The sequence below is a fragment of the Rhizoctonia solani genome, chromosome 5, assembly GCF_016906535.1.
Source record: "Rhizoctonia solani chromosome 5, complete sequence".
Classification (NCBI taxonomy): domain Eukaryota; kingdom Fungi; phylum Basidiomycota; class Agaricomycetes; order Cantharellales; family Ceratobasidiaceae; genus Rhizoctonia; species Rhizoctonia solani.
Window position 1 is genome coordinate 1,619,591 of NC_057374.1, and position 26,864 is coordinate 1,646,454.

The 26,864-nt window shown below is 49.5% G+C and overlaps 7 protein-coding genes across 7 annotated transcripts; 3 read left to right on the top strand and 4 right to left on the bottom strand.

Annotated features, from left to right (window-relative positions):
- Positions 1–1,098: 1,098 nt before the first annotated feature.
- RhiXN_09323 (cytochrome P450 family protein) lies at positions 1,099–5,244 on the bottom strand (the record flags this gene model as incomplete). The annotated part of the gene is made up of 22 exons (XM_043329139.1): positions 1,099–1,245; positions 1,302–1,362; positions 1,408–2,071; positions 2,123–2,195; positions 2,250–2,319; positions 2,375–2,426; positions 2,482–2,653; positions 2,708–2,978; positions 3,029–3,128; positions 3,184–3,222; positions 3,269–3,515; positions 3,570–3,614; positions 3,666–3,719; positions 3,769–3,935; positions 3,986–4,019; positions 4,076–4,194; positions 4,249–4,342; positions 4,395–4,578; positions 4,638–4,797; positions 4,849–5,010; positions 5,059–5,130; positions 5,181–5,244. 22 exons carry the CDS (start codon positions 5,242–5,244, stop codon positions 1,099–1,101), a joined length of 3,051 nt encoding a protein of 1,016 aa, XP_043180585.1.
- Positions 5,245–5,801: 557 nt separating this feature from the next.
- On the bottom strand, positions 5,802–9,365 carry RhiXN_09324 (RING finger protein; the record flags this gene model as incomplete). Its single annotated transcript, XM_043329140.1, has 6 exons — positions 5,802–5,895; positions 5,953–6,041; positions 6,090–7,042; positions 7,093–8,096; positions 8,143–9,286; positions 9,338–9,365. 6 exons carry the CDS (start codon positions 9,363–9,365, stop codon positions 5,802–5,804), a joined length of 3,312 nt encoding a protein of 1,103 aa, XP_043180586.1.
- A 1,296-nt stretch (positions 9,366–10,661) lies between these two features.
- RhiXN_09325 (2-oxoglutarate dehydrogenase E1 component) lies at positions 10,662–13,916 on the top strand (the record flags this gene model as incomplete). Its single annotated transcript, XM_043329141.1, has 5 exons — positions 10,662–10,985; positions 11,031–13,184; positions 13,235–13,397; positions 13,449–13,600; positions 13,725–13,916. 5 exons carry the CDS (start codon positions 10,662–10,664, stop codon positions 13,914–13,916), a joined length of 2,985 nt encoding a protein of 994 aa, XP_043180587.1.
- Positions 13,917–14,636: 720 nt separating this feature from the next.
- RhiXN_09326 (cytochrome P450 family protein) lies at positions 14,637–18,857 on the top strand (the record flags this gene model as incomplete). Its single annotated transcript, XM_043329142.1, has 20 exons — positions 14,637–14,700; positions 14,755–14,826; positions 14,880–15,041; positions 15,097–15,256; positions 15,315–15,498; positions 15,555–15,648; positions 15,702–15,911; positions 15,963–16,129; positions 16,178–16,231; positions 16,290–16,334; positions 16,385–16,718; positions 16,777–16,866; positions 16,923–17,194; positions 17,249–17,420; positions 17,481–17,532; positions 17,589–17,658; positions 17,723–17,795; positions 17,850–18,516; positions 18,581–18,635; positions 18,702–18,857. 20 exons carry the CDS (start codon positions 14,637–14,639, stop codon positions 18,855–18,857), a joined length of 3,153 nt encoding a protein of 1,050 aa, XP_043180588.1.
- A 680-nt stretch (positions 18,858–19,537) lies between these two features.
- Positions 19,538–20,196, bottom strand: RhiXN_09327 (uncharacterized protein; the record flags this gene model as incomplete). The annotated part of the gene is made up of 4 exons (XM_043329143.1): positions 19,538–19,623; positions 19,670–19,904; positions 19,965–20,097; positions 20,141–20,196. The coding sequence occupies 4 exons, from the start codon at positions 20,194–20,196 to the stop codon at positions 19,538–19,540; spliced, it is 510 nt and encodes a 169-aa protein (XP_043180589.1).
- A 1,181-nt stretch (positions 20,197–21,377) lies between these two features.
- RhiXN_09328 (uncharacterized protein) lies at positions 21,378–22,041 on the top strand (the record flags this gene model as incomplete). Its single annotated transcript, XM_043329144.1, has 3 exons — positions 21,378–21,541; positions 21,585–21,717; positions 21,778–22,041. The coding sequence occupies 3 exons, from the start codon at positions 21,378–21,380 to the stop codon at positions 22,039–22,041; spliced, it is 561 nt and encodes a 186-aa protein (XP_043180590.1).
- A 2,559-nt stretch (positions 22,042–24,600) lies between these two features.
- On the bottom strand, positions 24,601–25,692 carry RhiXN_09329 (glycoside hydrolase family 61 protein; the record flags this gene model as incomplete). The annotated part of the gene is made up of 4 exons (XM_043329145.1): positions 24,601–24,621; positions 24,675–24,942; positions 25,000–25,472; positions 25,534–25,692. The coding sequence occupies 4 exons, from the start codon at positions 25,690–25,692 to the stop codon at positions 24,601–24,603; spliced, it is 921 nt and encodes a 306-aa protein (XP_043180591.1).
- Between the last annotated feature and the right edge of the window lie 1,172 nt (positions 25,693–26,864).

A 26,864-nucleotide genomic window follows, 5' to 3' on the forward strand; every position in this document is an offset into this window, starting at 1 on the left:
GATAGCCGCGATGTGACAGTAAAATTGAGCGAGTTTCATCCAGGAGAAGGTATATAAGAATTATTTGGTTACTTCAATATCTTACATTATGATTAGTCGCATTGGGGACAATGATTGCCCCACCGTATAGAGTCGCGAGGTCACATTCTGTTCAATGCCAATCCGTTGAGGCAGAATTCTAATATGAAATTCTCGGGTGAGTTGCGAAATTTTCATTTTTTGTTGGTCAAAGCAATTGGCTCATCTTAATTTCGGGCATGGTCTTCCTTCAAGTTTCTGTGGCTCTCATGAAATGGGTAGTTTACTTGAGAGCTGTTTGCATACAGCCGCATGCACTCATCTGCACCACTACCGTGTATAGGTAGAAGACCGTAATAATACGAAATTATACACTGTACCAATGCGCTGAATTTTGTTTTTGTGGACGCAATTAGCTCTCTACTAAGTTTTAGGTTGAAATTTCGTCCGTCCCAACCAAGTAGCTTTTCTAAATCTGATAGGCAGACAAGCTCACAGTCGATGTGTTGTGCGGTGGACCCTATGTCAATACATGCATATGGGTAAAATGTATCCACCTTATGTATCATCCATTTTGTTTTCCATTAGACAAGATCTCCATAGAACCTAAAAGATTCTCGGATGACTCCAGGGACTTTCAAATGGAGAAAAATTACTGCACCTATTATTCTTATCGACACCCAAACCAGCCGTGTACGCTGGGAAGAGCGCTGGTTTTCAGTATATCTTTTTCAGCGTCAACCCTCTAGTTGCTAAAAGAAGGCTCCTGATACACTGATTGTAAATAAACAATCTACTCCCAGGACGATTCGTAATAAGTTAGGTCTACAATGCTGCTTGTTCTTAGAGTAAATCATGTTGAAAACGATCATTTTTCGAAGGCCTACTAAAGATGCAGAAACTCAACACTGCACAAAACATGCAGGACGATAGCTGTAAATGATAGCCATGCTCCTCATGACTACTCGATAAGGAATAGAGCGGTTGCCTTCGATGGTATCTGTAGGAGAGGTGGAATTATAGTACAACAAAGTAACGTACAATGAATCGATCGCAGATTGTGTAAGTAAGTTCAAGATCTCAACCGAATACATCTGTAGCGTAGCGTTCAGACTGGATCTTCTTGAATACCTCCTCCGGGCGTTGTTCTCCAAAGTATTCCCCAATAATTCGAATGAATGTCTCCCGAATGCCAGCTGCGATGTGGCTACCTCCACAGGTATAAAACTTTTATAAGGAAGGTCAGGCTGAGTTCCCATATATTGTCAAACACCACAACTTACCTTGGCACCGTTGTCAAAATATTCCCTTACCAGTGCCCGATCTGCCCAGATACGACTGAAGCTAGAGGTGAATACTAATTCAGAGCTATAACAGAGGCCAACTTACTGCTGGACGTATTTGTTCCCTTCTGACCGCTCAGGCGCTCGTGAGAACGTCGGCCTTACTTCCACTACACCTAACTTGCTCCATTCTGCCAGTTCGTTATCCGCATATAAATAGTCCTCATCTGGCATCCGACATCCAAAGAAAAGTACCGATTTTCCGACTTGTCTTCCGGCCTGCGCTTGCATCGCTCTCTCTTGCAGGAACCCTCGAAACGGAGCCATGCCTGAGCCAGCGGCAAATAGCACCATTGGAACTTTCGGATCCGATGGAGGGTGAAAGGCTTTGGCCGAAGGACGTACTAACATTTGTACCTTATCCCCCTTGCGCAGATTAGCGAGGTAGTTGGATCCCACACCAAAGAATTGACCATTGCCGATGACACCGAAAGTAAGCGTTACTCGAGAGGGACTCCATAGGGGTGAGGATGAAATTGAGTACTGGCGAAGTCGCATTGTGGGAAGCGACGCAATGAAAGTACCGAGTGGCATATCAATGTCGCGATACTTCTCGAGTAAGTTCAGCATGGTAACTTGAGGATTTCCTTCCTTAATGTTGTAGTTTTGCAGCATGGTCTCTAAGTCAACTCGAGTGGCAGGCTCTGTAGCATACTCTAATAAAGTAGAGATGTTGCGTTTAGTCACTACTTGCCCAATCTCCACAAAACCTTTGTTGTTTTTTAAGTATGCGAACTATCAAAATGTCACTAAAAACTAACCTGAGAGAACTTCAGAAACGCCAACAGGTTTTCCAGTGGGCAACGTCGTCGGGCCAGAAGCGCTGAGCAAAACCTAGGACGGCGAGTATGATCAAGATGCGACCAGTTTCAGCTTGAGCTAGCTTACCTCTTGCTCTGAAGATACCTTGAATCTTGCCAAAACTCGTCTGATGTACTCTGGGGGATTGAGGGGGATGCTGAAAAGGTAACTTTTAAGGAGCACATATCAATGCCGAGAGATAAATAACATACATTGCGAGGTAGTCCCCGGTCTGGTAATTCATGCCGCTTGGTAACTCGAACTCTATAATCAGACCTCGTAAGGTGAGTTGTATAATTAAACAAAAAAGTAGACCGACCAATATGATGTTTAACTGGGGCTTCTGGTGCGGTCATTATTTTGTTTTGTATTACTAGCCCCAGTCTAGAATCAGGTTGTCGAAGGATGGCGGCTCGATTAGTGGGACCTCCAACAAATTCAATCTCAAGTTTGGGTACGTTAGAACCTCCTTGGGCTTCAATGTTGTATTCCTACGCATATGTTAATGGGCATTGGCACAATTGGTAGTACACCAAAGCGCCTACCTTGGCGAGTGCACTCCATAGATTCTCTTCCCATTCATTAAAGCTCTCCAAGAAGCTGCTTCCGCCAGCATCGCCTTCCCCTAATTCTAGAAGCCGTTTTGCCCCTTTCTTTTCGAGAATAGCATCGACAAGTCTGGGGATGCGTTGATAGGTTTGAGCCCATTCATGGTTTCCCGCACCGAATACAGCGAATGATACATTGTCGAGGTCTTTCACGTCATCCGAGGTTGTGAGCGCTTCACAAAATGGCCAGCATTGTCCGCCGGTTCGCCTGCGTCATAACACCAAGTCACTATATTGAAACACGGGTTGAGCATATACTGATCCATACCTTCGAATGATGCAGTCACAATAACCACAGGCCCGTCGGTTGGAATATTGCTTGCTACGCTATTGAGTGTACTGATCCTCGAATGAAAGCCTATATAATTCGTGTCATGCGCGATGTGCTAAAAATAGCATATAGTAAACGATACCTTTTCCAGCCGCCTTGGAAGCAATGGTTTGAGCAAACCCTTCACAAGACCCCGAATTGCTTCCATAGAGCACATATAATGGAACCCTTTTCGACGCCGCCGTTTACGACAGTAGGTGGTGCTGGTACACTCGCCCAAATTTGCGATTGGGTAATATCCGAGAAAGAAGGTGTGCCCTTTCGAGGTATTGCTCGAAACTTGAATCCTTGTGGTTTGAGAGTGATTGTTTGCTTTATCTGAAGCTTGTATGCGGGGTCAACAGGGACGAAATCGAATTTTTGAAAAAGTGTTGCGAGTGCAATCAAAGCCTCTTGCCATGAGAACGGACGTCCCTGCGAGGTTTGGTGAGTTCAAATTTAAGTCCCCCGGAGCAACCAAGCACGTACTATGCAAGCACGACTACCACTTCCGAATGGTATCCAAGCTTTGGGCTGCACGAGTGATAAGCCTTTAAAGTCGCTGAAACAGAGTTGAATACCCACAGGCAACGCCTCGAATCTTCCATCGAGCATTCGCTCGGGCTTGAACTCTTCAACCTATCAAAGAAGTTTAGGACATTACATCTATACTCATATATTGACCCACATCATCACCCCATACGACAGGATCTCGCCCAATTGTATGTACTAACAAGGCAACAGTCGTATCTTTCTTGATTAGATATTTTCCATTCCCGATAACTTGGTCTTCGCTGCAAGTTACAATGAACTCTCCGATGCTGGGTGTCAGCCGAAGTGACTCTCTCAAAACAGCTATAACTTTGTCAGCTAGAATTATACAAAAGGATAGGAACATTATTTACCGGTGATGTATGTTAGCTGACCGAGGTGCTCAAACTTGATTTTGTCTTTTCCGAGAACGGTATCTACTTCTTGCTTATCTTTGCATATACATTAGGGTGCCTCAGTACGTGCATCATCACAAATGAGAGCATTCCAGAGGTAGTTTCATGCCCAGCGATCAAAAACGTGAGCATCTGATATTGAATGTTTTCGTCGCTCAACCCCTCTCCTGTCAACCCACAGTCATTAAAAAGTAACAAAAATAGCTATTCATGAGACAAACCTGTTTGAGGATCCCGCCCATTAAGCATTGCATTTAACAGATCCTTCTTTTCTATTGGGTTCTGTTTTCGTTCCTGTATAATCTGACTTGCCAGCTTAGAAAACAATTGAGTATTGGAGCAATTTACGTCTCAAAAGTGAACATACTTTATTCATGGCTTCCATATCGGCTTTGAATTTGGCATTGATTTTGAGGGGCAACGATCTGACAAAAGCGGGTCTGCGGGTGCGCATATTGCACTCAATCAAAAAGTCCATCATTGCTTTGACGAATGGCGGGTCTCCTTCTGTATAAAATGAGTTTAGACGATAGTTGAATGTGCAAAGTGCACTGGAGCAAAAGCAGGATATAGGTGTTAGGATCTTATACCAGAATATTGAGGCACGTACATAGTATCAAACGCCAACTTGGAGAAATCTTCGGCAGGATCAATCTCATGCCGGGGCCCAAACCGTTCCCATTTGAGAACAAGCTGAGAAACAACATCCACCATATCATCGAACATGTTTTTGATAGAGAGCGGTCCGAAAGCGGGCATCAGAATTCGGTCTAAAAATAGCAAATGTAAGATTAAGAAAGTAATAACGATATGGTACTGACGAGCGATAGCCCAGGTGGGCTCATCGTGATATGCCGTAAACAAACCATCACCTCCAATCTTTCGAATGTCCTTCAGCACGTCGTCGATTACCTTATGAAACCGTTTCTCATCGAGCACCTCTTGCGCTAGTGCGACGGAGCCAATGCATACGCATTTCTCGTCTGCATTGGGTTAGATAAAGTTAGGATACGGCAATGGAAGACGCGCACTCAACACTCGAAGACGATATATTTCACCATACTCTTTGGCTAGCCTTTTGAGCGAGTCGGTAGGTACATCGGCTGTAAATTAGTAAGCATCATATAGCCGAGGTCAGTTGGACCCAACTCACCATCAATCGACGTCAAGTTTCCAATAATGGGCAAGCTAGGAGGACGGGGTATAGGAGTTGTCATTGGGACAGACGATTAGGGAGGGACGATTGGTGAATAAGTCACCATGAACAAGCGTTATATATTCTAGCTGCGATCAACTTTTGGTAGGGTAGCGCCGTCTAGCCCGATTTGTGCCCTTGATGATCATAATTTCTTGCCCTAGCCAAGTTTCAAATTTATGGGTTTATTACCCTGCCACCAACGCGTAGGCACCACAAGGTTGAGATTCTTCGACTGGAATATACATATCTGGTACCCATGTATCGACGCTATGAAATGGAATACAATTGCAACTATGCTGTATGCTTTGAGAAAGAGCAAGGACAAGAATGTCGTTCCTGGAATAACCTATCAATGCCCGGCCACCCGGGCACACAGCCACACAGCGATCCGCGCTCTCCCACAAGGCGCGTATCGTCAGAGCAACGCAAACAAACCAATGAACAGAAACAAAACTATATACTATTATTCATTACGAAATCCAATTGCATACATGAATAAACGGAGGGTAGCGCGCAAAACGTTGTTCTATATTGATACATGTGATCTGAGCAAGTAGAACCATTGAATGAAAACGTTCAAGAGACGGTAGTTGATGAAGACTCAGGAGGAGACGTATTAACACCCTTGGTACGACATGCAGGGCAATTATTCCTGCCGGTTTCCATCCAGCTAAATGGGCTGTGTTAGCCAAAAAAAAGTCTGAGGACTAAGGATAATACGACATACCGATCGACACAGCCTTGATGGAACATGTGTTTACAATTCATGATTCGCAGGTCCTCATCGTCGGCATAGTCGTCCAAGCATATCAAACACTGCACGATTAAGTTGGAAGTTTGACCCAAGTAATCAAAACTACTCACTCGTTCGGTGCAGTTCTCGGTAACGCTCCCGGCTTGGGCCAAATCTTTGATGTCCGCACCCTTAACAATGCGCAATCCAGCCTTGGCAATGTCTTCTTTGCTAGCGGTAGGAGACTTGACTTGTCCCAAGAATTCGTTTAGCATCCATAGCTCGTCGGGTGGACTTGACCGAGGAAGAGATTGGGATGAGCGAGTAGTGGATGGTTGGATGCGTAGTATCCCCCTATAGGCCACGCTCTCATCAATATTGGTATCGAGAAAAAAAGATAGGAACGCACCAATAATCCATATCATATAGTTCCTCGTCCCATCCCGTGACCTTCTCTCCTCTTCTGCAAGTCGTAACCGCCTACGAATACGCTGTTCGCTGGAGGGCGGACGTACGCGGTCGCCACGCTCAGAAGGACGGCTACGGTCTCCGATTTCGGAGGATCGTGTACGACCACCGCTCTCGTGCGAGTGAACCCGATCCCTGGCCCGATCGTCGGCTTCAGTATTTTCCTCGGTTGGATCACGAGTAAGTGACCGTAGGCCAATGATGATCGCTGGATGAATAGGCTGCTGAATCTCTGCGTCGTTTGGAGTTGGGGAAGTCTGGGTTGGCTCAGCTGGTGACACCGTCGACGCCCCTGCTTCAGACTGTGCCGTCGTAGATCCACTCGCCAAAGGTGACTCGGTTCTGGATGCAGTACCATCAGGCAACGCTGGGAATCTATACATCCTCCACCAGTTGAGCGGGAGCGGATCCGTCGACGGAACATGGGGCCGTGTGTGGTCGAGGAGCGAGGCCATTCTGGATGGGTTGTCGATTCCTTCAGAAGTAGCCGTAGGTCCTTCTGCACTACTATTCTGATTCCCTTCCGTCCCATCGACTATGTTCTCTTCTCCCCTATTGTCCCACTCTGGCCCCTCGTTCTCCCTTGATGCTCGCTCAAAGTGACACGCAACTCGTCCTGCATATCCGACAAGAACCGTTCAAACGTTCCTAGAGGATGGACCACACCCGGGGTAAAGCCAAGCATTTGAGAGAACCGAATGAGGTCTTCTGCATCTGTTGTGGGTGTTGGGAGGTTGGGGATCGAAGGGATAGGAGCGGACGGTTGAGCGTAAGTCGGGGAATTGTGAAGGGCGGAGACTGGAGAAATAGGATACGAGGAAGTGGGAGAAACCGGTGTAGATATTGAAGGTGTCGGAACTGAGATCATAGGTGGTTCGGGTGCGGGAATAAGTATCGGGGGTGAAGGTAATGGGGAGACGCTCGGTTCGGGGAGTGCGGGTGCAGGAACTGGTAACGTCGATGGAGGTGGCGCACGTCCAAAGTCGACGGACTCGTCCAACGGATTGATCCTGGCCGGTGCAACCACCCCAGGGGATTCGATTTGCGGAACGGAAAGGCCGGGAGATTCAGTCTGCGGATTGCTGGGTCCAGGAAGTTCGTCCCGTCTCCTAGACGTTTCAGCCTCACTCTCCCTTCTCAGCCTTCTCGGGACCCATCGTTCAATCCTCCCGAGCACCCCTCGTCTCAGCGGCTTTGAGACGGTTGTAGATGCCCGTCGCAGCGTTGGACTCGGTGCCCTTCTTGGGACGGGACTAGACACCCTTCGATCGGGACTTGCTCTCTCTCTCTGGGCCGATTCCGCGGCTGTTCTTCGGCCAGGAATAAATGATGAAATTCTCCTGGACGACAACGACGGGATTCTCCCGGATGGCAAGCCCAGCCCCGAAAACCTCCTTGAAAACCGCCTGGAAGATCGGGGCTCAGGTACAAATTCGATTGGCGGAGGTGGCGTAGGAATTCGAACTATGGGCTGCATGCGTGATGGGGGTGCGGGCTCTGGTGGTACCGTCGTGGCTGTTTGGGGACCGGATACTGCAGTTGGTCCAGTAGATGTTAAAGCATTAAATGCGGCAGCTAGGCCACCTGCAATCCCTTCTCGTGGAGTTGCTCTGGAACGGGGAGGGACGGACCAGGGGACGAGAGCCTCAGCCGTTGCTTGGGCTGCTATGCTGTAGGGAATTTAGTAGCGATCAGCAGAAAGAGCCAAGAGCATACCTTAGAAGTAACCCGAGAACGTCAGTACTAGATGGAGATGCGGATGGACGGGATGAAGTGCGAGGGGGGGCAGCGGTCGGATTGGATTCGGGAAGAGTGCTTGGTATGTCGTTAGAGCTGGTGGGTGTGTCATCTGTGGTAGTCGTACTAGGTGAAGTCGCGGGGGTAATGTTATTTGATGAAACGTCGGGGGTATTTAAGGCAGGAGCAGTTGAGGTCGAGGTTGAAGTACTAGGGGACGAAGATCCCGAGGCTGGAGGACCCAAGATATCCTTGTCCTCTTCTTTTCGCTTTCCCTTGCCCTTGTCGAACGAGGGAGTAGTTTCTCCAACCACTGGTGATTGGTCATTTGTCGTCGCGGGAGTAGTCGCATTCCGAGCCGGTACCCTAGTGACCTCGATCGTCTGGACTAGGCCCTGAACGATCATTGTTGTGCCGAGGGAGAGGGGGCGCGAGACTGAGGGACCAGGTGAGTGAGAGACAGACGGGAGAGTAGTCGAGGGGAGGGCTGGGGCGACGGAGCCGGGGTCAGATGGGGTGATGGAGTTGGCGTTTGCGAGCGCAGACTGAAGCGACTCCATCTGGGCGACAGGAGCGACGGGGGCGGGGCCGGAGTCGGGTCCAAAGGAGGCGGTGGGTGGAGAATCGAGAATACGCTCCCTATGCTGCTGAATCGACTGAGTGGGCTCTCGACTGGTGGCGGTGGAGGTGGCGGTGGAGGTGGTACTGGACGTCGGCACTTGAGCCATCGTTGTCTGGGCTGGTTCCGCTTGTCCTGTAATGCCTGTACCTTGGCCTGTCTCTCCTTTTGTACCTGCAGTTGCTTTTGCAAATTCCTCCACTGTCGAGCCTCCCACTCTATCTGTCGTTGCCTGTCGATCGCAGCCTGTCGTTTTGCTCGTTTCCGCGCTCGGCGGCGCTTGTTCAGGTTGTGAGTCGTGCGCACGGACCAGGCTGTGACCTTGAATGAGATGCGGACCGTTATCCATGTGAGGATCGCTGGGAGGAAGACAACGGTCAGAACTGGGTGTCGTCGTTTCCAGCCCTTCTTGCGTGTGGGGTCCGCCATCGTCGCTGCCTGAAGCCAGCCGACCCCGCAGCCGTCTACTTATTCTTCGACGGGACAGCCCATTGGCTCCCCGAGCTGCATACACACAAGTCAGCGCTCATTCGTAGCTCGTTCGCTCCCACTTACAAACTGGGACACTCGCCTCCTGGCCCATCGTGGTACGCCAGTGACTCTTACCGCATGTGGCTGTGTTCGCTGCCTAACCTGACATCGCGGCAACCCCAGAAACCCCAGAAAGACCCTGTCTCCGCCCACGTGATATACCTTTGCCTTGCTTTAGCTTTTTCTGGTTACTCTATGGTCGGAGTCGGGAAACTTTGGTGAACGCTCATACACTCGAGCCGATCTTAGTGGAATTCGCCAATTGCAGATCTATGCCAAGCCCTCTAGAGCTTGTTATGCGTTGCGCACTTGTCAGCTCGTCGAATGCATCTGTTTACTTAGGCATCCTGCAGCACAATCTAAAGCCAGAAATGTTAACATTATGGAAAGAGAATAATCCTCCCACTATTTACCTAGATGGTCCAAATATGTAAGTAGTCGAACGGAATCAAAATATTTCACTCCCCTGCAAGCGGATACATGTTCATTCTGCAATAGCCTACCAACATGCGTTGGCAGTATGTATGCGGCAAGATGGTGCTACCCATGGTCTGATGATAATATCGATCGCTTAAATGACCACGCATTTCCATCAACTCTCACTATTAAGATGTTAGGCAACAATGGCTTCTGACGCGCTGGTAGCGAGGAGAGCGGGGCTATATTTTAGCTTGACTCCGGACCATGAAAATCCGGTATCAAGTATAGAGTAGGATAGTAACTTAGTCAATGTGAGCTACCCGGCAGTGACCGTGAGGGGTAACAGCTGTTGTAATTGATTGAGCACAAAGTCCAAAAATACGAGGTGGATTTACGAATCAATCAATAAACATATGTTAATATGGCTCACTTCACATATTAAATCACCCCGGTAGTCTTTTGGTCCGAGTCCGCAGTGACTATGTCGGCTTTTGAAACGATTAAAAGATCTACTTTGACGCGCTCTGCAAAATCCGCCGGAACTCGTGAACCGGAAATGCTCGAGGAGTTTAAAAGAGGCGCCCATGATAGTCTCGTTTATCCTCGAGCATTTCGGGCTCACGAGTTCCAGTGGATTTTGCAGAGCAGTCATATTCAGTCTATGACCGTGCCATGCAGCATATGTAACATTCCAGCACATACCCTGCCGAATCTACTATAGCTCAATAAGATCGTCCTGAGCTAAACCAAGCAGCTCAAGCGGGCTCCAGCTCGACTGATGTGCGTGCTATTTATTTTTAGTCGTTGTATGGGACCCTTCGAGTCAAGTCGCTTATGTAACAGACTGATGTAAGTGGTCACCCGCACACTTTCCCGGTCGACCCGATCCGACAAGTCCCACGACTGTGCCACTTTCTACCCTGTTACCATGCGCTCCTTGCTCAGGCATCGCGCCATAGCCCGCGCGAGCCGGCCCCTTGTGCGCTGCTATGCTACTGCCGCGCCTCCATCCCCTAACGATGCATTTGCGACGAGCACCAATGCATACTATGTCGAAGAGATGTACAAGCACTGGAAACGCGATCCCTCGAGCGTCCACGCGAGTTGGCAGGCGTACTTTTCCGGCCTCGACAAGGGTTTGTCCAGCCCGAATGCGTTCCAGCCTCCGCCGGACTATACTGGTGTGCCTATGGCTGCTGACGGTGCCCCCTCTCTCCACGTCGGGAGCGGAGCCCTCACCGATCATCTAAAGGTAAGCAAATTGTTACTAAATTGATCCCGTCTGATTGGTCTCCAGGTCCAATTGCTCGTCCGTGCCTACCAAGTTCGCGGTCATCACGTCGCCGATCTCGATCCTCTTGGGGTTCTCGACGCCGATCTACATAACATTGTCCCGGCCGAACTCGAACTGTCCCACTATGGATGGACCGAGCGCGACCTTGACAAGAAATTCAAACTTGGTCCTGGTATTCTGCCCCACTATGCCCGCGATGGGACGCAAGAAATGACCCTGCGCGATATTATTCGTACATGCGAGAAGATTTACTGCTCGAGTATTGGATTCCAATACATTCATATTCCCGACAAGGATCAGTGTGACTGGATCCGAGAACGCGTTGAAATCTCGAAACCATACAACTACACGACCGACGAAAAGCGCATGATTCTCGATCGCCTCATGTGGTCCGAGATGTTTGAAAAATTCATTGCAAGCAAGTTCCCCTCGGAGAAACGATTCGGTCTCGAGGGCTGCGAATCTCTTATTCCGGGAATGAAGGCGCTCATTGACCGCTCGGTCGATCATGGAGTCAAGAGCATCGTCATGGGTATGCCTCACCGTGGACGATTGAACGTACTCGCCAATGTCGTCCGAAAGCCAATCGAAGCCATTCTCAACGAATTCATTGGCACCGAAGACGCCAACGACCTTGCTTCGGGAGATGTCAAATACCATCTCGGAGCCAACTACGTCCGTCCAACTCCATCCGGCAAACGCGTTTCCCTCTCGCTCGTTGCTAACCCGAGTCATCTTGAAGCCGAAGACCCGGTCGTACTCGGCAAGACGCGCGCACTGCAACACTTTGAAAATGACGAACAGGCGCATAACACTGCGATGGGTGTACTCTTGCACGGAGACGCGGCGTTTGCGGGTCAGGGTGTCGTGTATGAGACGATGGGCATGGCCGGATTGCCGTCGTACGGCACGGGAGGAACAATCCACTTGATCGTCAACAATCAAATCGGGTTTACGACTGACCCTCGATTCAGCCGATCGACCCCTTACTGCTCGGACATTGCCAAATCCATTGATGCACCCATCTTCCATGTCAACGGAGACGACGCAGAGGCAGTCACATTCGTCTGCCAACTCGCGGCCGATTGGCGCGCCAAATACAAGAAAGACGTCGTGGTGGATATTGTCTGTTATCGCCGTTACGGTCACAACGAAACGGATCAACCGGCGTTTACGCAGCCCAAGATGTACAAGGCGATCGAGAAGCAACCGACCCCGCTTACTCAGTACACCCAGGCATTAATCAAAGAAGGCACGTTCACCGAGCAAGATATCGAAGAACATCGGAAATGGGTATGGGGTATGCTCGAAAAGGCGGCGGCTGCGAGCAAAGAGTATAAACCCAGTCCTAAAGAATGGCTCTCCTCGTCCTGGGATGGATTCCCTAGCCCCAAGGAACTTGCCGAGCAAAACTTGCCTCACCGACCGACAGGAGTGGATGAAGAAATACATCGGACTATCGGAAATACAATTAGTAATGTCCCGCAGGGATTCACTCCTCACCGAAACCTCGCGCGTATCCTCTCTGCGCGTGGAAAATCGGTTGAGCAAGGGTCCGGAATTGACTGGGCTACCGCCGAGGCGCTCGCATTTGGCTCGCTCGTGCTCGAAAAATACCACGTTAGGATATCAGGACAAGATGTCGAACGAGGCACGTTCTCTCAGCGCCACGCCGTCATCCACGACCAGGAAAATGAGGCGCAATATGTACCGCTCAACAACCTTGGTCACGACCAGGCCGTTTTCAAGGTGTGCAATTCGTCACTCTCCGAATTCGGTACCCTGGGCTTTGAGTTGGGTTACTCGCTTGTGTCCCCTCGAAATCTGACCATGTGGGAAGCACAATTCGGAGATTTCGCAAACAACGCGCAGTGTATCATCGACCAATTTATTGCGGCCGGAGAGCGCAAGTGGGTCCAGCGCAGTGGGCTGGTAATGAGTCTGCCGCACGGGTACGATGGACAAGGGCCTGAACACTCGAGTGGACGTATCGAGCGATTCTTACAGCTTGTAGATGACCATCCGGATATTTTCCCTTCGCCTGAAAAGATGGAACGCATGCACCAAGACTGCAATATGCAAATCGTCTATCCTACCACCCCTGCCAACTACTTCCATGTATTGAGGCGACAAGTGCACCGTGATTTCAGGAAACCTGTGAGTAAATCAATAGAATAACCTAGAGTGGAAGCTGATTTCAGATTCAGTTGATCCTTTTCTTCTCCAAGTCGCTCCTGCGACACCCTCTCGTTAAATCCGATTTGTCAGAAATGACCGGAGAGACTCATTTCCAGAGGTACTTGCCGGAGCCGCACCCTGAAGACGTTCTCGTTGCGCCTGAACAGATCAAGAGGCATATTCTCTGCTCTGGTGTGTATTCCTTCTTACACCTATGATTCGTGGCGTTGACGATTGAAATAGGTCAGGTGTACTACACCCTCCTCAAGGCACGGGAAGATCGCGGTGTCAAAGACGTCGCCATCAGCCGATTGGAGCAGCTATCGCCCTTCCCTTACGATCTCTTGACGCCTCATCTGGATAAGTACCCGAATGCGGAGTTGATGTATTGTCAGGTACGTATCGTTAATTATATGCGGGGGATGCGATAGGGTCCATCCTGATCGATGGTCTTTAACGTGCCACCCGTTCGTCGCCCTGATTTACCTCGAGACTTGACTAATCCCTCTGATCTTACAGGAAGAACCTCTCAACTGCGGTGGATGGACTTATGTTGCACCCCGTATCCGGACTGCCTCTAACGAGACCCAGCATCACAAGGGTACCTATCCGAAATACGCTGGACGCGATCCGACCAGCTCGGTCGCGACGGGTAGCAAGCACAAACACAAGAAGGAGATTGAGCAGTATCTCGATGCTGCTTTCGCATAGCACTGTTGTTATTTTATGTTGTGAAATTACATTTTTGTTTGTTCGTATTTTTCGGTGTGTATGCTTTCAGAAAGTCGTAGGCATATACGCATTTGCTGTGAACTCAACGCGACAACTTGCCGTACCGTGTTTAAAATCCTCGAGTCCACTAGTCAGCCGATACTTGTGCCAACTTAAGTAGCTTTCGCAAAGATTTGTTCCTGGAACAGGAAACACCACGAAGCTCGATGAGTCGTGGGAATATGGCCATTATCGTATTATACCCTCGAGTTATCTGGCGTAGGGCTGCGGTTATGGGGACAATGTGTGCGATATTCAAGCAAGCATGTGTCGAACTTCGGTCTCTCGGCGTTTGTCTTGCTCTCATACCCGAGCAATAAATTGCATTCAACAAAGCACGTGATAATCGGCTTCCCAATACGATTGACGGTCATCACCAGTGACTAACCGGGCCGATAACTCTGCATAGCGCAGACGTACTGCTCGGGCATCGGTCAGCGGAGTCCAGATGAATACCGCACATGCAACGGAGATCACAAAAGTTTCAAAATAGAATATGGTATTAAGGTGCGAAATGTAGGCGTAGCCAGTATCTATACTCTATTCAATTGTATTTGGCGAATCACCCCCAGAGGATATAAAAGGATGCCCGTGGCCTGGCCTCTTCTGCACTCAGATATCACTCACAATCGTACATCCATCTTGTAAACATCTCGAATAATGACCACGCCCATACCACAGCCCCCTGCTATACCGTTCCTCGGGAACGTTGGTAACATTGACAGTGCGCATACTTCATCTTTGTCGCTGCTGTAATCTCATTGTTTGCTATTCATAGCTGAACTACCTAGTAGATCTTTCACCCTCCTAGCTAAGCAATATGGCGAAATATTTGCACTCAACCTTCTTGGTCAGTTTGCACTTTGACGTGTTTCTACGACACTTACGATTATGTGTGTATAGGAAAATCGGTAGTAGCAATTTCCTCGGTCAAACTCGCGCAGGAGGTTCTCGACGAAAAAAGGTTCCATAAGGCAATCGGGACTGCATTAGTTGAAGTTCGAAATCTCGTATCTGATGGTTTGTTCACCGCTTATCATGGTGAAACCAACTGGGGCATCGCTCGTAAGTACACTCGTAACTAGTGTATCTGTTGCATAGCCACTCATTATCTTGAAAGACCGTATCTTGATGCCTGCATTTGGCCCTCTTTCCATTAAGGGGATGTTCGATGATATGCTTGACGTCATCTCTCAACTTGTTCTCAAGTGGGAACGCTTCGGACCAGAGCATGAGATAGACCCTACCGATGACTTCACTCGACTTGCCTTCGAGACCATGTCAGTACACATGCGCTCGTACCTGACCTTGGCCTAACATTTATTTGTACCCCGCCAGCGCGCTATGCACGTTCAACTACAGACTGAACACGTTCTACACCGAGGGCGAGCCTCCGTTCGTCAAGGCCATGGGCGACTTCCTCAAGGAGTGCTTCCTGCGCTCTCGCCGACCAACCCTCGTGCAAGCCTTGTCGTATGGAGCGAACGCAAAGTATGCTGCAGACATGGAGATCATGAACCAAGTAAGCCGTCTAGCCTTGGCTGCGTTAGTCAGATACTGATGCATGGGGTACGGCAGCTTGCAAATAAGATCGTAAAGGACAGGAAAGATCATCCGTCGGACAAGAAGGACCTGCTGAACGCCATGCTGCTTGGCAAGGACCCGCAGACGGGTATGTGTCTATGCGCAATAGATAGGTGATGTACTGACTGGAACGATGGACAGGACAAGGGCTGAGCGAAGAGAACATCAAGGCGCAGATGCTGACGTTCCTGATCGCTGGACATGAGACGACATCCGGGATGCTGTCGTTTGTGATGGCGCATGTGATGAAGAATCCTGATGTGTATGCGAAGATTCGGAACGAGGTGGACAGTGTTCTAGGAGGAGAGCCGATCAGGTTTGAGCACCTGAGCAAGCTGACATACATTAACGGTGAGTGTGTATATAGGCTATATGAGCGGTATAGTAAACAGCTGGTGGTAGCCGTGTTGCGAGAGTCACTCCGTGTCACACCAAGTATCGGGCAATTTGCCGTCACCCCTCACAAGGATGAGATAATCGGGGGTGGAAAGTACTTGATCAAAAAGGACACAATTGTGATTGTGCTAGCTGCGGATATCGGCAAAGATCCTACAGTTTGGGGAGAGGATGTAAGTCTAGCGACTCCATCGTAGTATCTTGTTGCTGAACTGCTTTAGGCGGACACATTTAAGCCAGACCGGATGCTGGACGGAAAATTCGAAGCTTTACCGGTAGGTACACTAGACTAGATTAATTATAATGTGTATCTCAAAAACAATTCAAACGCAGCCTAAAGCATGGTTGCCCTTCGGAAATGGCGCCCGCGCATGCATTGTAGGCATGAATAATTGCTGTGTATGTGGAGTACTAATACCCTATTTTAGGGCCGCCCTTTTGCTTGGCAAGAAGCCCTGATTGCGATTGCGACCATATTCCAGAAGTTTGACTTCAAGCCCAGCGACGAGTCATACACTCTGCAGCTCAAGCAAACGCTTACGCTGAAGCCCAAAGATTTCAAGTTCCACGCAATCCCTCGCAAGGGTGCACCATCGTTCTCAGTCGCGGCTGCATCATCTCAGTCTACAAACGGTCCGACGCCTGGAAAAGAGGTTGTTGATGGAGAATCGAAGGGGATTCCCCTGTACGTATTCTACGGAAGCAACACCGGGTCATGTGAAGGGTTTGCGCAGAATATCGCGTCAGAGGCCGCTAGCAAAGGTGAGTGCCTAGTGTTCTATCATTCAACTTTCTGGTACCAAATATTGTTCGATATTAGGATACCGTGCTACGATTGGTACCTTAAACAGTATAATTGGTAACATTCCCAAGGACGGCCCTGTAACCATCGTCACCGCTTCTTTCGAAGGTAAGCCCACAAATCTCCACAAACTACCGATCGCACATTTACGTCGATATATAAAGGCGAGCCTGCAGATAACGCCGGTCACTTTGTCGAGGTCCTCGTCAACTCTACCGACACAAAGGACCTCCAAGACGTCTCCTTCGCTGTCTTTGGCGCCGGAAACCACGACTGGGTCCACACCTATCAGCGCATCCCACGCCTCATCGACGACACACTCGAGAAAAAGGGTGCCAAGCGCCTGCTTGCACGTGGAGAGGGCGATGCTGGCGGCGATCGCTTCACTGAGAGCTTCGAGGAGTGGGAGGACCAGCTGTGGCAGGCCCTGTCGAAAGTAAGCATACTATCAGTCGACCAATGGGTTGAACAGGTGCTCACATACCGACAGGAGTACAGCGTGGAAGCAAAGGAAGGGTCGAGTGGTCCGACCGTCGAGGTGAAGCTTGTGGGTGCGCCGACGGACCGAGCAGCGACGCTTCGTCAGCCAGACTCGAGGCTGGGTCTGGTGGTCGAGAACCGGCTGCTTACTGCGGCTGATGCCCCCGCCAAGCGTCATATTGGTTAGTAGCGGGGTGTGTGCGCTCGTGACGAGTCGGATGCGGTGACTGACTGTGGATCAGAGTTTGAGCTTCCGGAAGGCATGAGCTATCAGGCCGGAGACTATCTTGCAATGTATGTGTCTTGATTTGCTGTGCATGGCATAAACCGAGTCTGACTGTGATTGCCAGCCTGCCATCGAACCCGCCTGAGTATGTGCGTCGAGTGCTTGCGCGGTTCAAGATCTCGCCGGAACAAGAGGTATGCTAGCGTATAGTGATAGACATCTGGGACATGCATACTCAGTCTCGGTCCGCACCTGTAGATCGTACTGAATGTCGCCGGGCCTACGACACTGCCTACAGGAAAGCCAGTGAGCATCTCAGAGGTGTTGTCAGGTACGCATACATGAGTGTCGCATGATGCAGCAAGCACTAACGATGTCGCTGCAGGCTTTGTGGAGATCGGACAGGTTGCGACGAAGCGCAACGTGTCTACTCTACTCGAGCACGCCAAAGACCCTGCCACACGCGCGGACCTGGAAGCGCTGGTCAGCGCATACAGTGTGAAAGACGGCCAGCCGACGACCAGCAGCATGTTAGACCTGCTGGAGAAGTATGCGGACATAGATCTGCCTCTTGGGGTGTTCATCGCATCCCTACCCGCGATGCGGCTGCGCCAGTACTCGATCTCGTCGTCCCCGCTGTGGAACCCGTCGCATGTGACTCTGACGGTGGGTGTGGTGGCGCAGGGGCAGTTCCTGGGAGTGGCATCGAACTACCTGGCGAACCTGCGGAAGGGAGACCGTGTGCAGATGTCGGTGCGGCCGTCGTCGAAGGGGTTCCATCCGCCAAGTCAGCCGGAAGTGCCGATGGTGCTGTTCGCTGCGGGGTCGGGACTTGCACCGTTCCGAGGGTTCATACAGGAGCGGGCGATGCAGAAGCAAGCGGGGCGAGAGGTAGGGAAGTGCGTGCTGTTCTTTGGATGCCGGAAGCCGTGGGAAGACTATCTGTACTCGGAAGGAGAGCTTGGGGAGTGGTCGAAGCTGGGAGTGGTGGACGTGCGACCTGCGTTCTCACGTGCTGCCGAGGAGTCGGAAGGGCAGAAGTATGTGCAAGAGTGAGTGACAGGGATGATATGAACAATAGTCGGAGGTGTTCTAACGGTGGTGGGTGGACTTTAGTCGTGTATGGCATGATCGTGAGGTTGTGCGAGAGTCCTATGACAAGGGTGCCAAGGTGGGTAGTGCTGTATGCTGTATGCCGTGTGGCGACTGAAAGGCTTATGGGGTTGGCATACATCAGTTCTATACGTGCGGCGGGAACCACGTTGCAATGGGGATCCGGGATGCGTGCATAAGAATCATTGCTGAGGGCAAGGAGGGGATAGATCAGGAGCGTGTGGAGGAAATCTGGAAGAGGATTCAATCTGAGCGCTATGCAACAGACGTTTTTGGATAAGGCTTAAAGCCTAATGCCAAGCTATTTAGATTGGTATAGCCTGCGCTGTGTTTGTTCATGGTTAATTTTTGATGAATGTAAAGGGTGTGTTCTCGCCTCGAAATTGAAGATAAATTTTCTTGCCGGGAATGGACAACAGACTTTTAGTTTTTTATGATCCATACTGTACATGTGTGCATTGGCAAATTCAAGCCTACGGTCATCTATTCAACTACTCGGTTTTAATTCCAAGTGCGTACATCGATAATCATACCTACACGCAAAAGTTGAACTACGCTTTTGAGCAATTCTATTGTAGATACCACGTTCAATAAGTTCCGGTAGGTCCTCACAGACCCGAAGCCTGCGTCCATGAAATTGTTTGTATGAACACCTCAGCGAATCTGTGCGGAAACCTCCACCGGCCTTAGATCTAATCTCAAAACTCAGTATTTTGTATCAGTAACAGTCAACCAATGAGCACATAAATATTAATGGAGGTCGCGCTAGGTCAGAAAGTAAAATCACTGGCACCTTACGACCTAATTGCCTCAAAGGTTATCAATAGGTGTTAAAGATAGCTATATTTCCTATGATTGATTTAACTGAGAAGTAATACAAACATAAAGGAAACTGCGGGAAATGACGAGTTAAGTTGATAAGTTCACTTGCTGATATAGCAGCTGTAGAGTATCAGTTGGTTAGCATCCTGTTGCAGGATAGCAAAACTCCTCAGAGCGCTGCTCACATGTAGTGTCCAGGGCAGGCGTTCGGGTGTCCATCGGTGCTACCATAGTTCAGGCGCTATATACAGAGCATGGTGTTAAGCCAACGTGAGACGCAAAGCCACTGAAAGGTACTTGCCCAACGGTTGCCCTCATCTACAAAGTCGTCGGGATTGCCGAGAGAGACGTCGCCATGTTGGGCTCCGTTCTTTGAGATGTAGCAGATGTAGTGTCCGGGACACGCGTTCGGGTGGCCGTCGGTGCTGCCAAAGTTGAGCTTGAAGCGATTGCCCTGGTCAGTTACCAAGTCGGGATTGCCGTACGACGTCTCGCGCTTGGCAAGCTAGATGCAGGGCCTAGGTCAGTATATGTAGACAAGTCTGACGAGCGAACAGGCACATACAGTCTGTCCTTCGAGCTCAGTGACAGGGCTTGCAGCAACAAGAGCGGCAGCAGCAGCAGCAAAGAAAGCGAGGTGAGCAGAGGAGAACATGGCTGAGTTGGTGTGTGCTTGGAAAGTGAGCTTGAGACGAGATCTGTTGGATACTGAGTTAGGGCGCTCCGCACCGATATTTATACCTAAAACTCCAAAAGAACCCACTGGAGGCAATAAAGCTAGCAGCCGCTACAAGCATGTATGCGGCCGTGCGTGTGCCGACCACAAGCCGACTTGCGGCTTGTATTACGCTGCCACAGCGTCGGTCGTCTCGGTCTGATACTTCTTCGGGTGGCGTTTCATATATATATTTTTAAAATCGACTGTGATATTCACGTTCAATCCAGTGCGTCATAGCATCTTCACAGCTTGCGCCGTCGGATTGATTGTCACGTGACTGCGTGTCTTCATGGCTTCTATTGCTTCTTTTCTTTATCCAGCCCAAAAGACATCACGAAGTCAGGGCAACAAATGATAGGCGAGCAGCCATCTGGTTCTCTGTACCATTCCAACCGTTTAAGTCTACATCATTGTACGTATGAATGGTCTCTGACGTATGTGTTACATGCGTGTGACTTCTATTAGTTCTTTGTTTAGTATGTGTGGGCCGGCTCAAACTCTCTCATTTTCGCGGTTTCTTATTGTAATCAAGCCACTCAGTTATCCAGACGAGACTTTCTGAGTGTTCAACAATAATAAATAGTGCATGCCAGCTCCCTGATAATCGGCCCCCAGCCTGGTTTATTATCAGCGACAACGCATGGTATATAGTATAGCACCCACAATTAGATTGGAGTTTGGGTGAAGCCTCGCCGTTTCACACGCTGTTGTAATTTCTCCTCATTCTGACCATCTCATGGTGCTTCTCCAAGCTGGTCTATACAAATGAGAAGAGGTGGAGCGAGCTTGTGGTCCTTCGACCATTTCTTCCTGTATATTGCACAGGGCATCTCGGAAAGTACTGGCCCACTGTAGAGGGTCATTGAATTAGACCTCGCTCAAAGCATTCGTGTTTATATTTAATCCCCAGCAGAACCGTCTGGTCCTTGTTCTCCCTACCGCCCTGAACCACTTCCGACGAAACTGGAGAATGAGGCATTTATGCTTGTAAGTTACAGCGCTGACCGGAACAACCTGTGATTTCAACAATAGTTGGTTCGCATAAAGGGATATATTATTTTTAGAGAACCAAGTCCGAAGCTGCAGCCGAAGCAATTCGAATCCCTGCTGATGGGCTTCTCAGCTTCGCGAGCGCTCATGCTTGAAGTTTGATCGATTGATGCATGCAGCGCCGAGGACCTATTTTAATAAACTAATCCAATAACTTAGCCATCCTGTGCACACGAACAAAAAGTGTCAGCTGCAATATATTCAGTTCGTATGCACGCAACGCCACCCGAAGAAGTATCAGACCGAGACGACCGACGCTGTGGCAGCGTAATACAAGCCGCAAGTCGGCTTGTGGTCGGCACACGCACGGCCGCATACATGCTTGTAGCGGCTGCTAGCTTTATTGCCTCCAGTGGGTTCTTTTGGAGTTTTAGGTATAAATATCGGTGCGGAGCGCCCTAACTCAGTATCCAACAGATCTCGTCTCAAGCTCACTTTCCAAGCACACACCAACTCAGCCATGTTCTCCTCTGCTCACCTCGCTTTCTTTGCTGCTGCTGCTGCCGCTCTTGTTGCTGCAAGCCCTGTCACTGAGCTCGAAGGACAGACTGTATGTGCCTGTTCGCTCGTCAGACTTGTCTACATATACTGACCTAGGCCCTGCATCTAGCTTGCCAAGCGCGAGACGTCGTACGGCAATCCCGACTTGGTAACTGACCAGGGCAATCGCTTCAAGCTCAACTTTGGCAGCACCGACGGCCACCCGAACGCGTGTCCCGGACACTACATCTGCTACATCTCAAAGAACGGAGCCCAACATGGCGACGTCTCTCTCGGCAATCCCGACGACTTTGTAGATGAGGGCAACCGTTGGGCAAGTACCTTTCAGTGGCTTTGCGTCTCACGTTGGCTTAACACCATGCTCTGTATATAGCGCCTGAACTATGGTAGCACCGATGGACACCCGAACGCCTGCCCTGGACACTACATGTGAGCAGCGCTCTGAGGAGTTTTGCTATCCTGCAACAGGATGCTAACCAACTGATACTCTACAGCTGCTATATCAGCAAGTGAATTGATGGATCTCAAGTCAATGGACAAAAGTTCCTTCATGATTTTGTCGCTGTTATTACTAGCTTGTAGATTCTCAATGATTAAATTCATTTAAGTCTATATATTGCTTAAATTGCGGGGTGCTTATACACTAGGTACAAGCGGCCAACTTGTGCATAAGATCCAGATTATTGCCATGTTTGCTTAATACGCGTCACAATGGTTAGAATTCGTGCCGACTACCTAGATATAGACTGGAGCACCCCCTTGCTGCCGTTGTGATATGCTTGCCACCTTCCAGCTCGGCTCGGGTAAACTGGAAGACCAATACCATGGCTCCATAAGAATGTTAGTGTATATCCCTTGAAACACAACTGAGATTTATAAAACTACATTAGGCAGCATTGAATTCGGGTACCTAGATGTTGAACGTCGCTGGATCAAGTACGTTCTGTATCTTATATAGTGCATTGTTGGCGCCCGAGTTCTGTGCACGCTCCGGCTATCTCGCACCGTAGAAAATAAGCAAGCCTTTTTATAGAATAGAATGTTTTAACAGATAGTTCTGCGACAACTCTACTTGCTTCTTCGAATCCAACTTGATCATAGAGAACCATCACACAGCACACAAAACTCCCTGAAATAAACCAAAATCAAGATTCCTCGACGCGTATATACAATGGAACGGAGCTGCTAGCAAGAAAACTCATTAATTGTGCCAGTACTCAACACATTAATTCAATAAATTTCTCTCGAAAATTCGTTGAACTTTTATGGTGGTCCGCATCGCAAAGAATGATTTGAAGTAGACTGCTTCATCTAATTGTCAATTGTTCATATCGACATTTAAATCCCGGCGGCTAGGCCCCTGCATTTGGATCTCGTACAATACTTAGTGTGAAGTCCGAAAATGACGCATAACATCAGTGCTGAATAATAAAGTCAAATTATCCTCTGCCCTCTCGTCCGCTTTGGCCACGAGACCCAGACCTGTGAAGGTTGGGGAACCCCCGTGGCTGCGAAGCAGCGAGGGCGCACCGGGGCGCCCAACCGCGAGTCTGGGTCGTGGGTGGGCGGTCCAAACCAGCTCTCGTGACCTACGGGATGGTGGGTGAGATAAAAACTCCATGCAAAGGCGTTCGGCGGCACTCAATGTGTACGAGCCCAGACGGCGGAGGGGTCTGACGCAAGTCGACACATTATGAAGCAGTCGTCACGTGATTTCGAGCTTGCCCATCATTCGATCTCGCAAGACACACCCTACGGGAGGTGTCGGGCCCCATGCTGAGCTCCACCCTGTTCGGCACCACCGCCGGACTGCGAGCTGTTGCCAAATTCCTTAACTCAACGGATGCATTCAAATTATGATTTGCCCCCCCCCCCTCGGTGCCTGCCCTCTATGGTGCCCCCCCCTGCTGATCTATGCTCGATGTGTACATATATGCTTTTTCCCCTTTTTTTGGGTGCGCGTGCTGCGTGTGATGTCTTCTCTTCTCTCTTCTCTGCTTTCTTAGCGTGTTCTCACCCCACCCGCATTAGTTTGTGCTCGCAGAGCTCCGGTTCTGTCAGGCCCTCCTTCTGTCGTGTAGTCTCACTCGCTCTGTGTGTTCCCCTCCTGTTCTCATCTTCCCCCCCTCGTTGCAGGCTACTTTGTATGTAGCCTCGCTCTAACTGAGCCTCGGTGTCCGACCATGTGTTCGGGTCCGAGTAATAAATTGTATCCAAAAAAAAAGCAGTCGTCACGTGACTCGCTACATGCCCGTAAAACGTCTAACTGAAAATACAAATGAACAATATGCAGCCCATACACCACTACATGTATAAAGGGCGTCATAAGGGGTCAAATGCGTAAGCAATAATATGATGCTGCTTTTTTGGATACAATTTATTACACTGCCCTAATCGCTTGGTCGGGCACCTCGACCAGACAGAGCAAATGTACGTACAGGACGCAAAGGCAAGCGTGAGTGCTTCTGGAAAATGCGTGCATGTAACACTCAACATATTCCTGCCTGCTAGTTGATTACTGTGCCTCCCCACGGAGCGCTTGCATAAGTGCGTCCTGGCCACATACGAAGATATGGGTTATGCAACGAGGCAGTGGTAATGACAATGATAGCGATTGTCAACTCAAGGAACGCAGTGGCCTCATTTTGACTAAGATTCGCTTGTAATTTTCCCTGAATATTACTGTAGACGCCAAGTCCCCAAAGCCCTTTAGGCAGAGTGATACTCCTGGTCCAGAAGGCACATCTTAAAGCTATAATAAGCAGCACGTCAACCCAGCCATCCACGGCTGAAGAATCTGATAGTAGAACATGTCAATGAATTGCGTTTGGAAGCCCATAAATACATGCTAGTGTAGGCTGCCAAGCAGTAAGTTGGAACATAAAACCGGATATATGCCGTAATCTCAAACCCAAACTGACACCTGGACCGCTTAAGTGCATTGGGAGTAGTACTATCAGCGCATATTAGTATGGTTTTATGTGCGCATGTAGTTAATAAACTCACGTCGTTGAGCTTGCTGCAAGTAGAGCCTGCAACGCAAGTGGTTCCACCAGTCCAGCCTTGGCCACCACATTGACCATACTTGGGGATAAGAGGGCCGGTAGCAGTAGTAGTGGGGGCTGCGCTGGTGGCAGCAGTAGTAGTGGCAGGGCGGGTGGTGGTTACGGGAGATCCTCCTCCGCCTGAGGAGCCTCCTGCGGTGTAGACAGCAGGTCCAGGGATGGTATAGGAAGTGTAACCTCCGTAGAGATCGAAGAGGATACCAGGGTCGCTGTAATTCAAGAAACAATCAGACTGCTAAACTTGGGCGCTTTAAAATCGAACTCACGTAGGAGAGTAAGCACCGGGGAACTTGACAGTCGCAGGGCTGGCAGATCCACCCCCGGTGACGTTGATCTGGTAGCACGACATGTACAACTGGGCACCTCCAACAGACGAAGCGACGTGCAAGGCGACGACTTCGGCACGGATCAGGTAGTTTCCAGCAGGGATGTCAGAGGGAATGGTGAATTCGACTTTGCCACAGTTGGCGTTCATGACGTCTGTTCCCCAGTAGTCCTTGCTAACGAGGCCGGTCTGAGCAACCTTGAACCAGTTGGCATCAGAGCCAACAGCTGTGGCCGCGTTGTCGACCTTGGCCATGTAGATGATGGTAGGACCGTCGTGGTTGCCACCGATGGCCTCGGTCGCGCAGCTTCGGTCACCAGGCTGTTGATGCATTTCGACGGCAACCTTTGCGCCAGCAGCTACAGTTAAGGTTGCTGCTGCAGCAACTTCACCATTGTTGTTGCAAGCCAGAGTCTAACAAGTGTATAATGTATTAGCATTGATGCACAAGTAGGGCTCATGTATGCGCGCTTACCTTGGAGGAAAGGTCGGTGATAGGGCTGTTGTTCGCAGGCGGGCGAACGTACTTGTTGCCTTGATCAACACCGTTGACCCAGAGGTATTGGAAAGTAGCATGTGCATGAGCGGTAGACGCAGCAGCAGCAAGCGCGGCAAGAACGGTACCAGTACGCATCGTTTGTAAGAGTAATCAACGAGAGGAGAAGTAAAAGAAAGAAGAGAGCACACTGGTTTGACCTATCATCCCACTGGTCCCTCTTACCTTTATACCCACAGCTCATTCCGCCGCCAAGGCCCCGATAGGTCATAAGCGGACAAACTACGGCGAACAACCGTCGTACAGAACTGGACTGTTCTCCCAATTAACTTTCGCTAAAGGAATCATTCAGGCCGAACGCTCAAATTTCGGATCCTTCTATAGATCATGCCGGCCTACGTTACCCCCCCTTTCTCCCTGAACCTCTTGTATTTTTCAAATCTATGGCTTTCAGCACTAGTCTAAAATGAAAAGGTAACCATCTTAGATATAAAACGTGACACTCGGATTTGACTGCCTTTCTGGGGAAGGTTGCCCCGGTTGGTTGTTACGCGAGTCTCGGGCGAATAGCGGCTGTTTTGCGGCAAAGTCGGTGCAACTAGAAGTCCGGGGTCAGCTGCGAGGCGTACCTCGAGTGTAACTATACATGTGACGTCGCACACGCTTGATGAACAGTTATCTATATCATAGATACATGTGTACACGACGTGCAGTTCGATCATGAGGGCTAGCAATGACGTTGCGAAGACTATGTTAAGCCGTACACTCACAACTCAAAATCCTGAGGCTCGGCAAGCTCGGCAAGGCTTCTTGTTGGCTATTCAAGAGTCGGTGCTGATGTAAGCGGTCAAATATTGGTTGTGATGGGACGGGCCACGAATGATGTAGTTCTTGGCGGGTATAATACTCCAGCTCTTGTCAAATGCCACGATGCCAGCAAATACATATCCATTTTCATCGCATTCGCACAAGAGACATTCGCTTATGATAACGCGTTCGTCCGGGCTAGTCTTTTCCTTCTATGCATTGATGAGAGTTCTCACATCCCTTTCCCGTATATGTTTCTTTTCCTCCCCAACTCAAGCTTGAGATACACGCTTCCATTTTTCCATCTATGGATTGTCATGTTATCGTGTATCAAGATTTTATCATTACCATCGTAACAAGATAGCGGTTTGTGAGAAAATGAAAGTGAGATTGCAAGTTGATGGGAGCGACCGTTACGATGATCGTACCTAATTTATAATGAAGAACGCTTGGATAGTAACGATCCTGTATTCCGTTGTGTAGCACGTACAATCCCTGGTAGG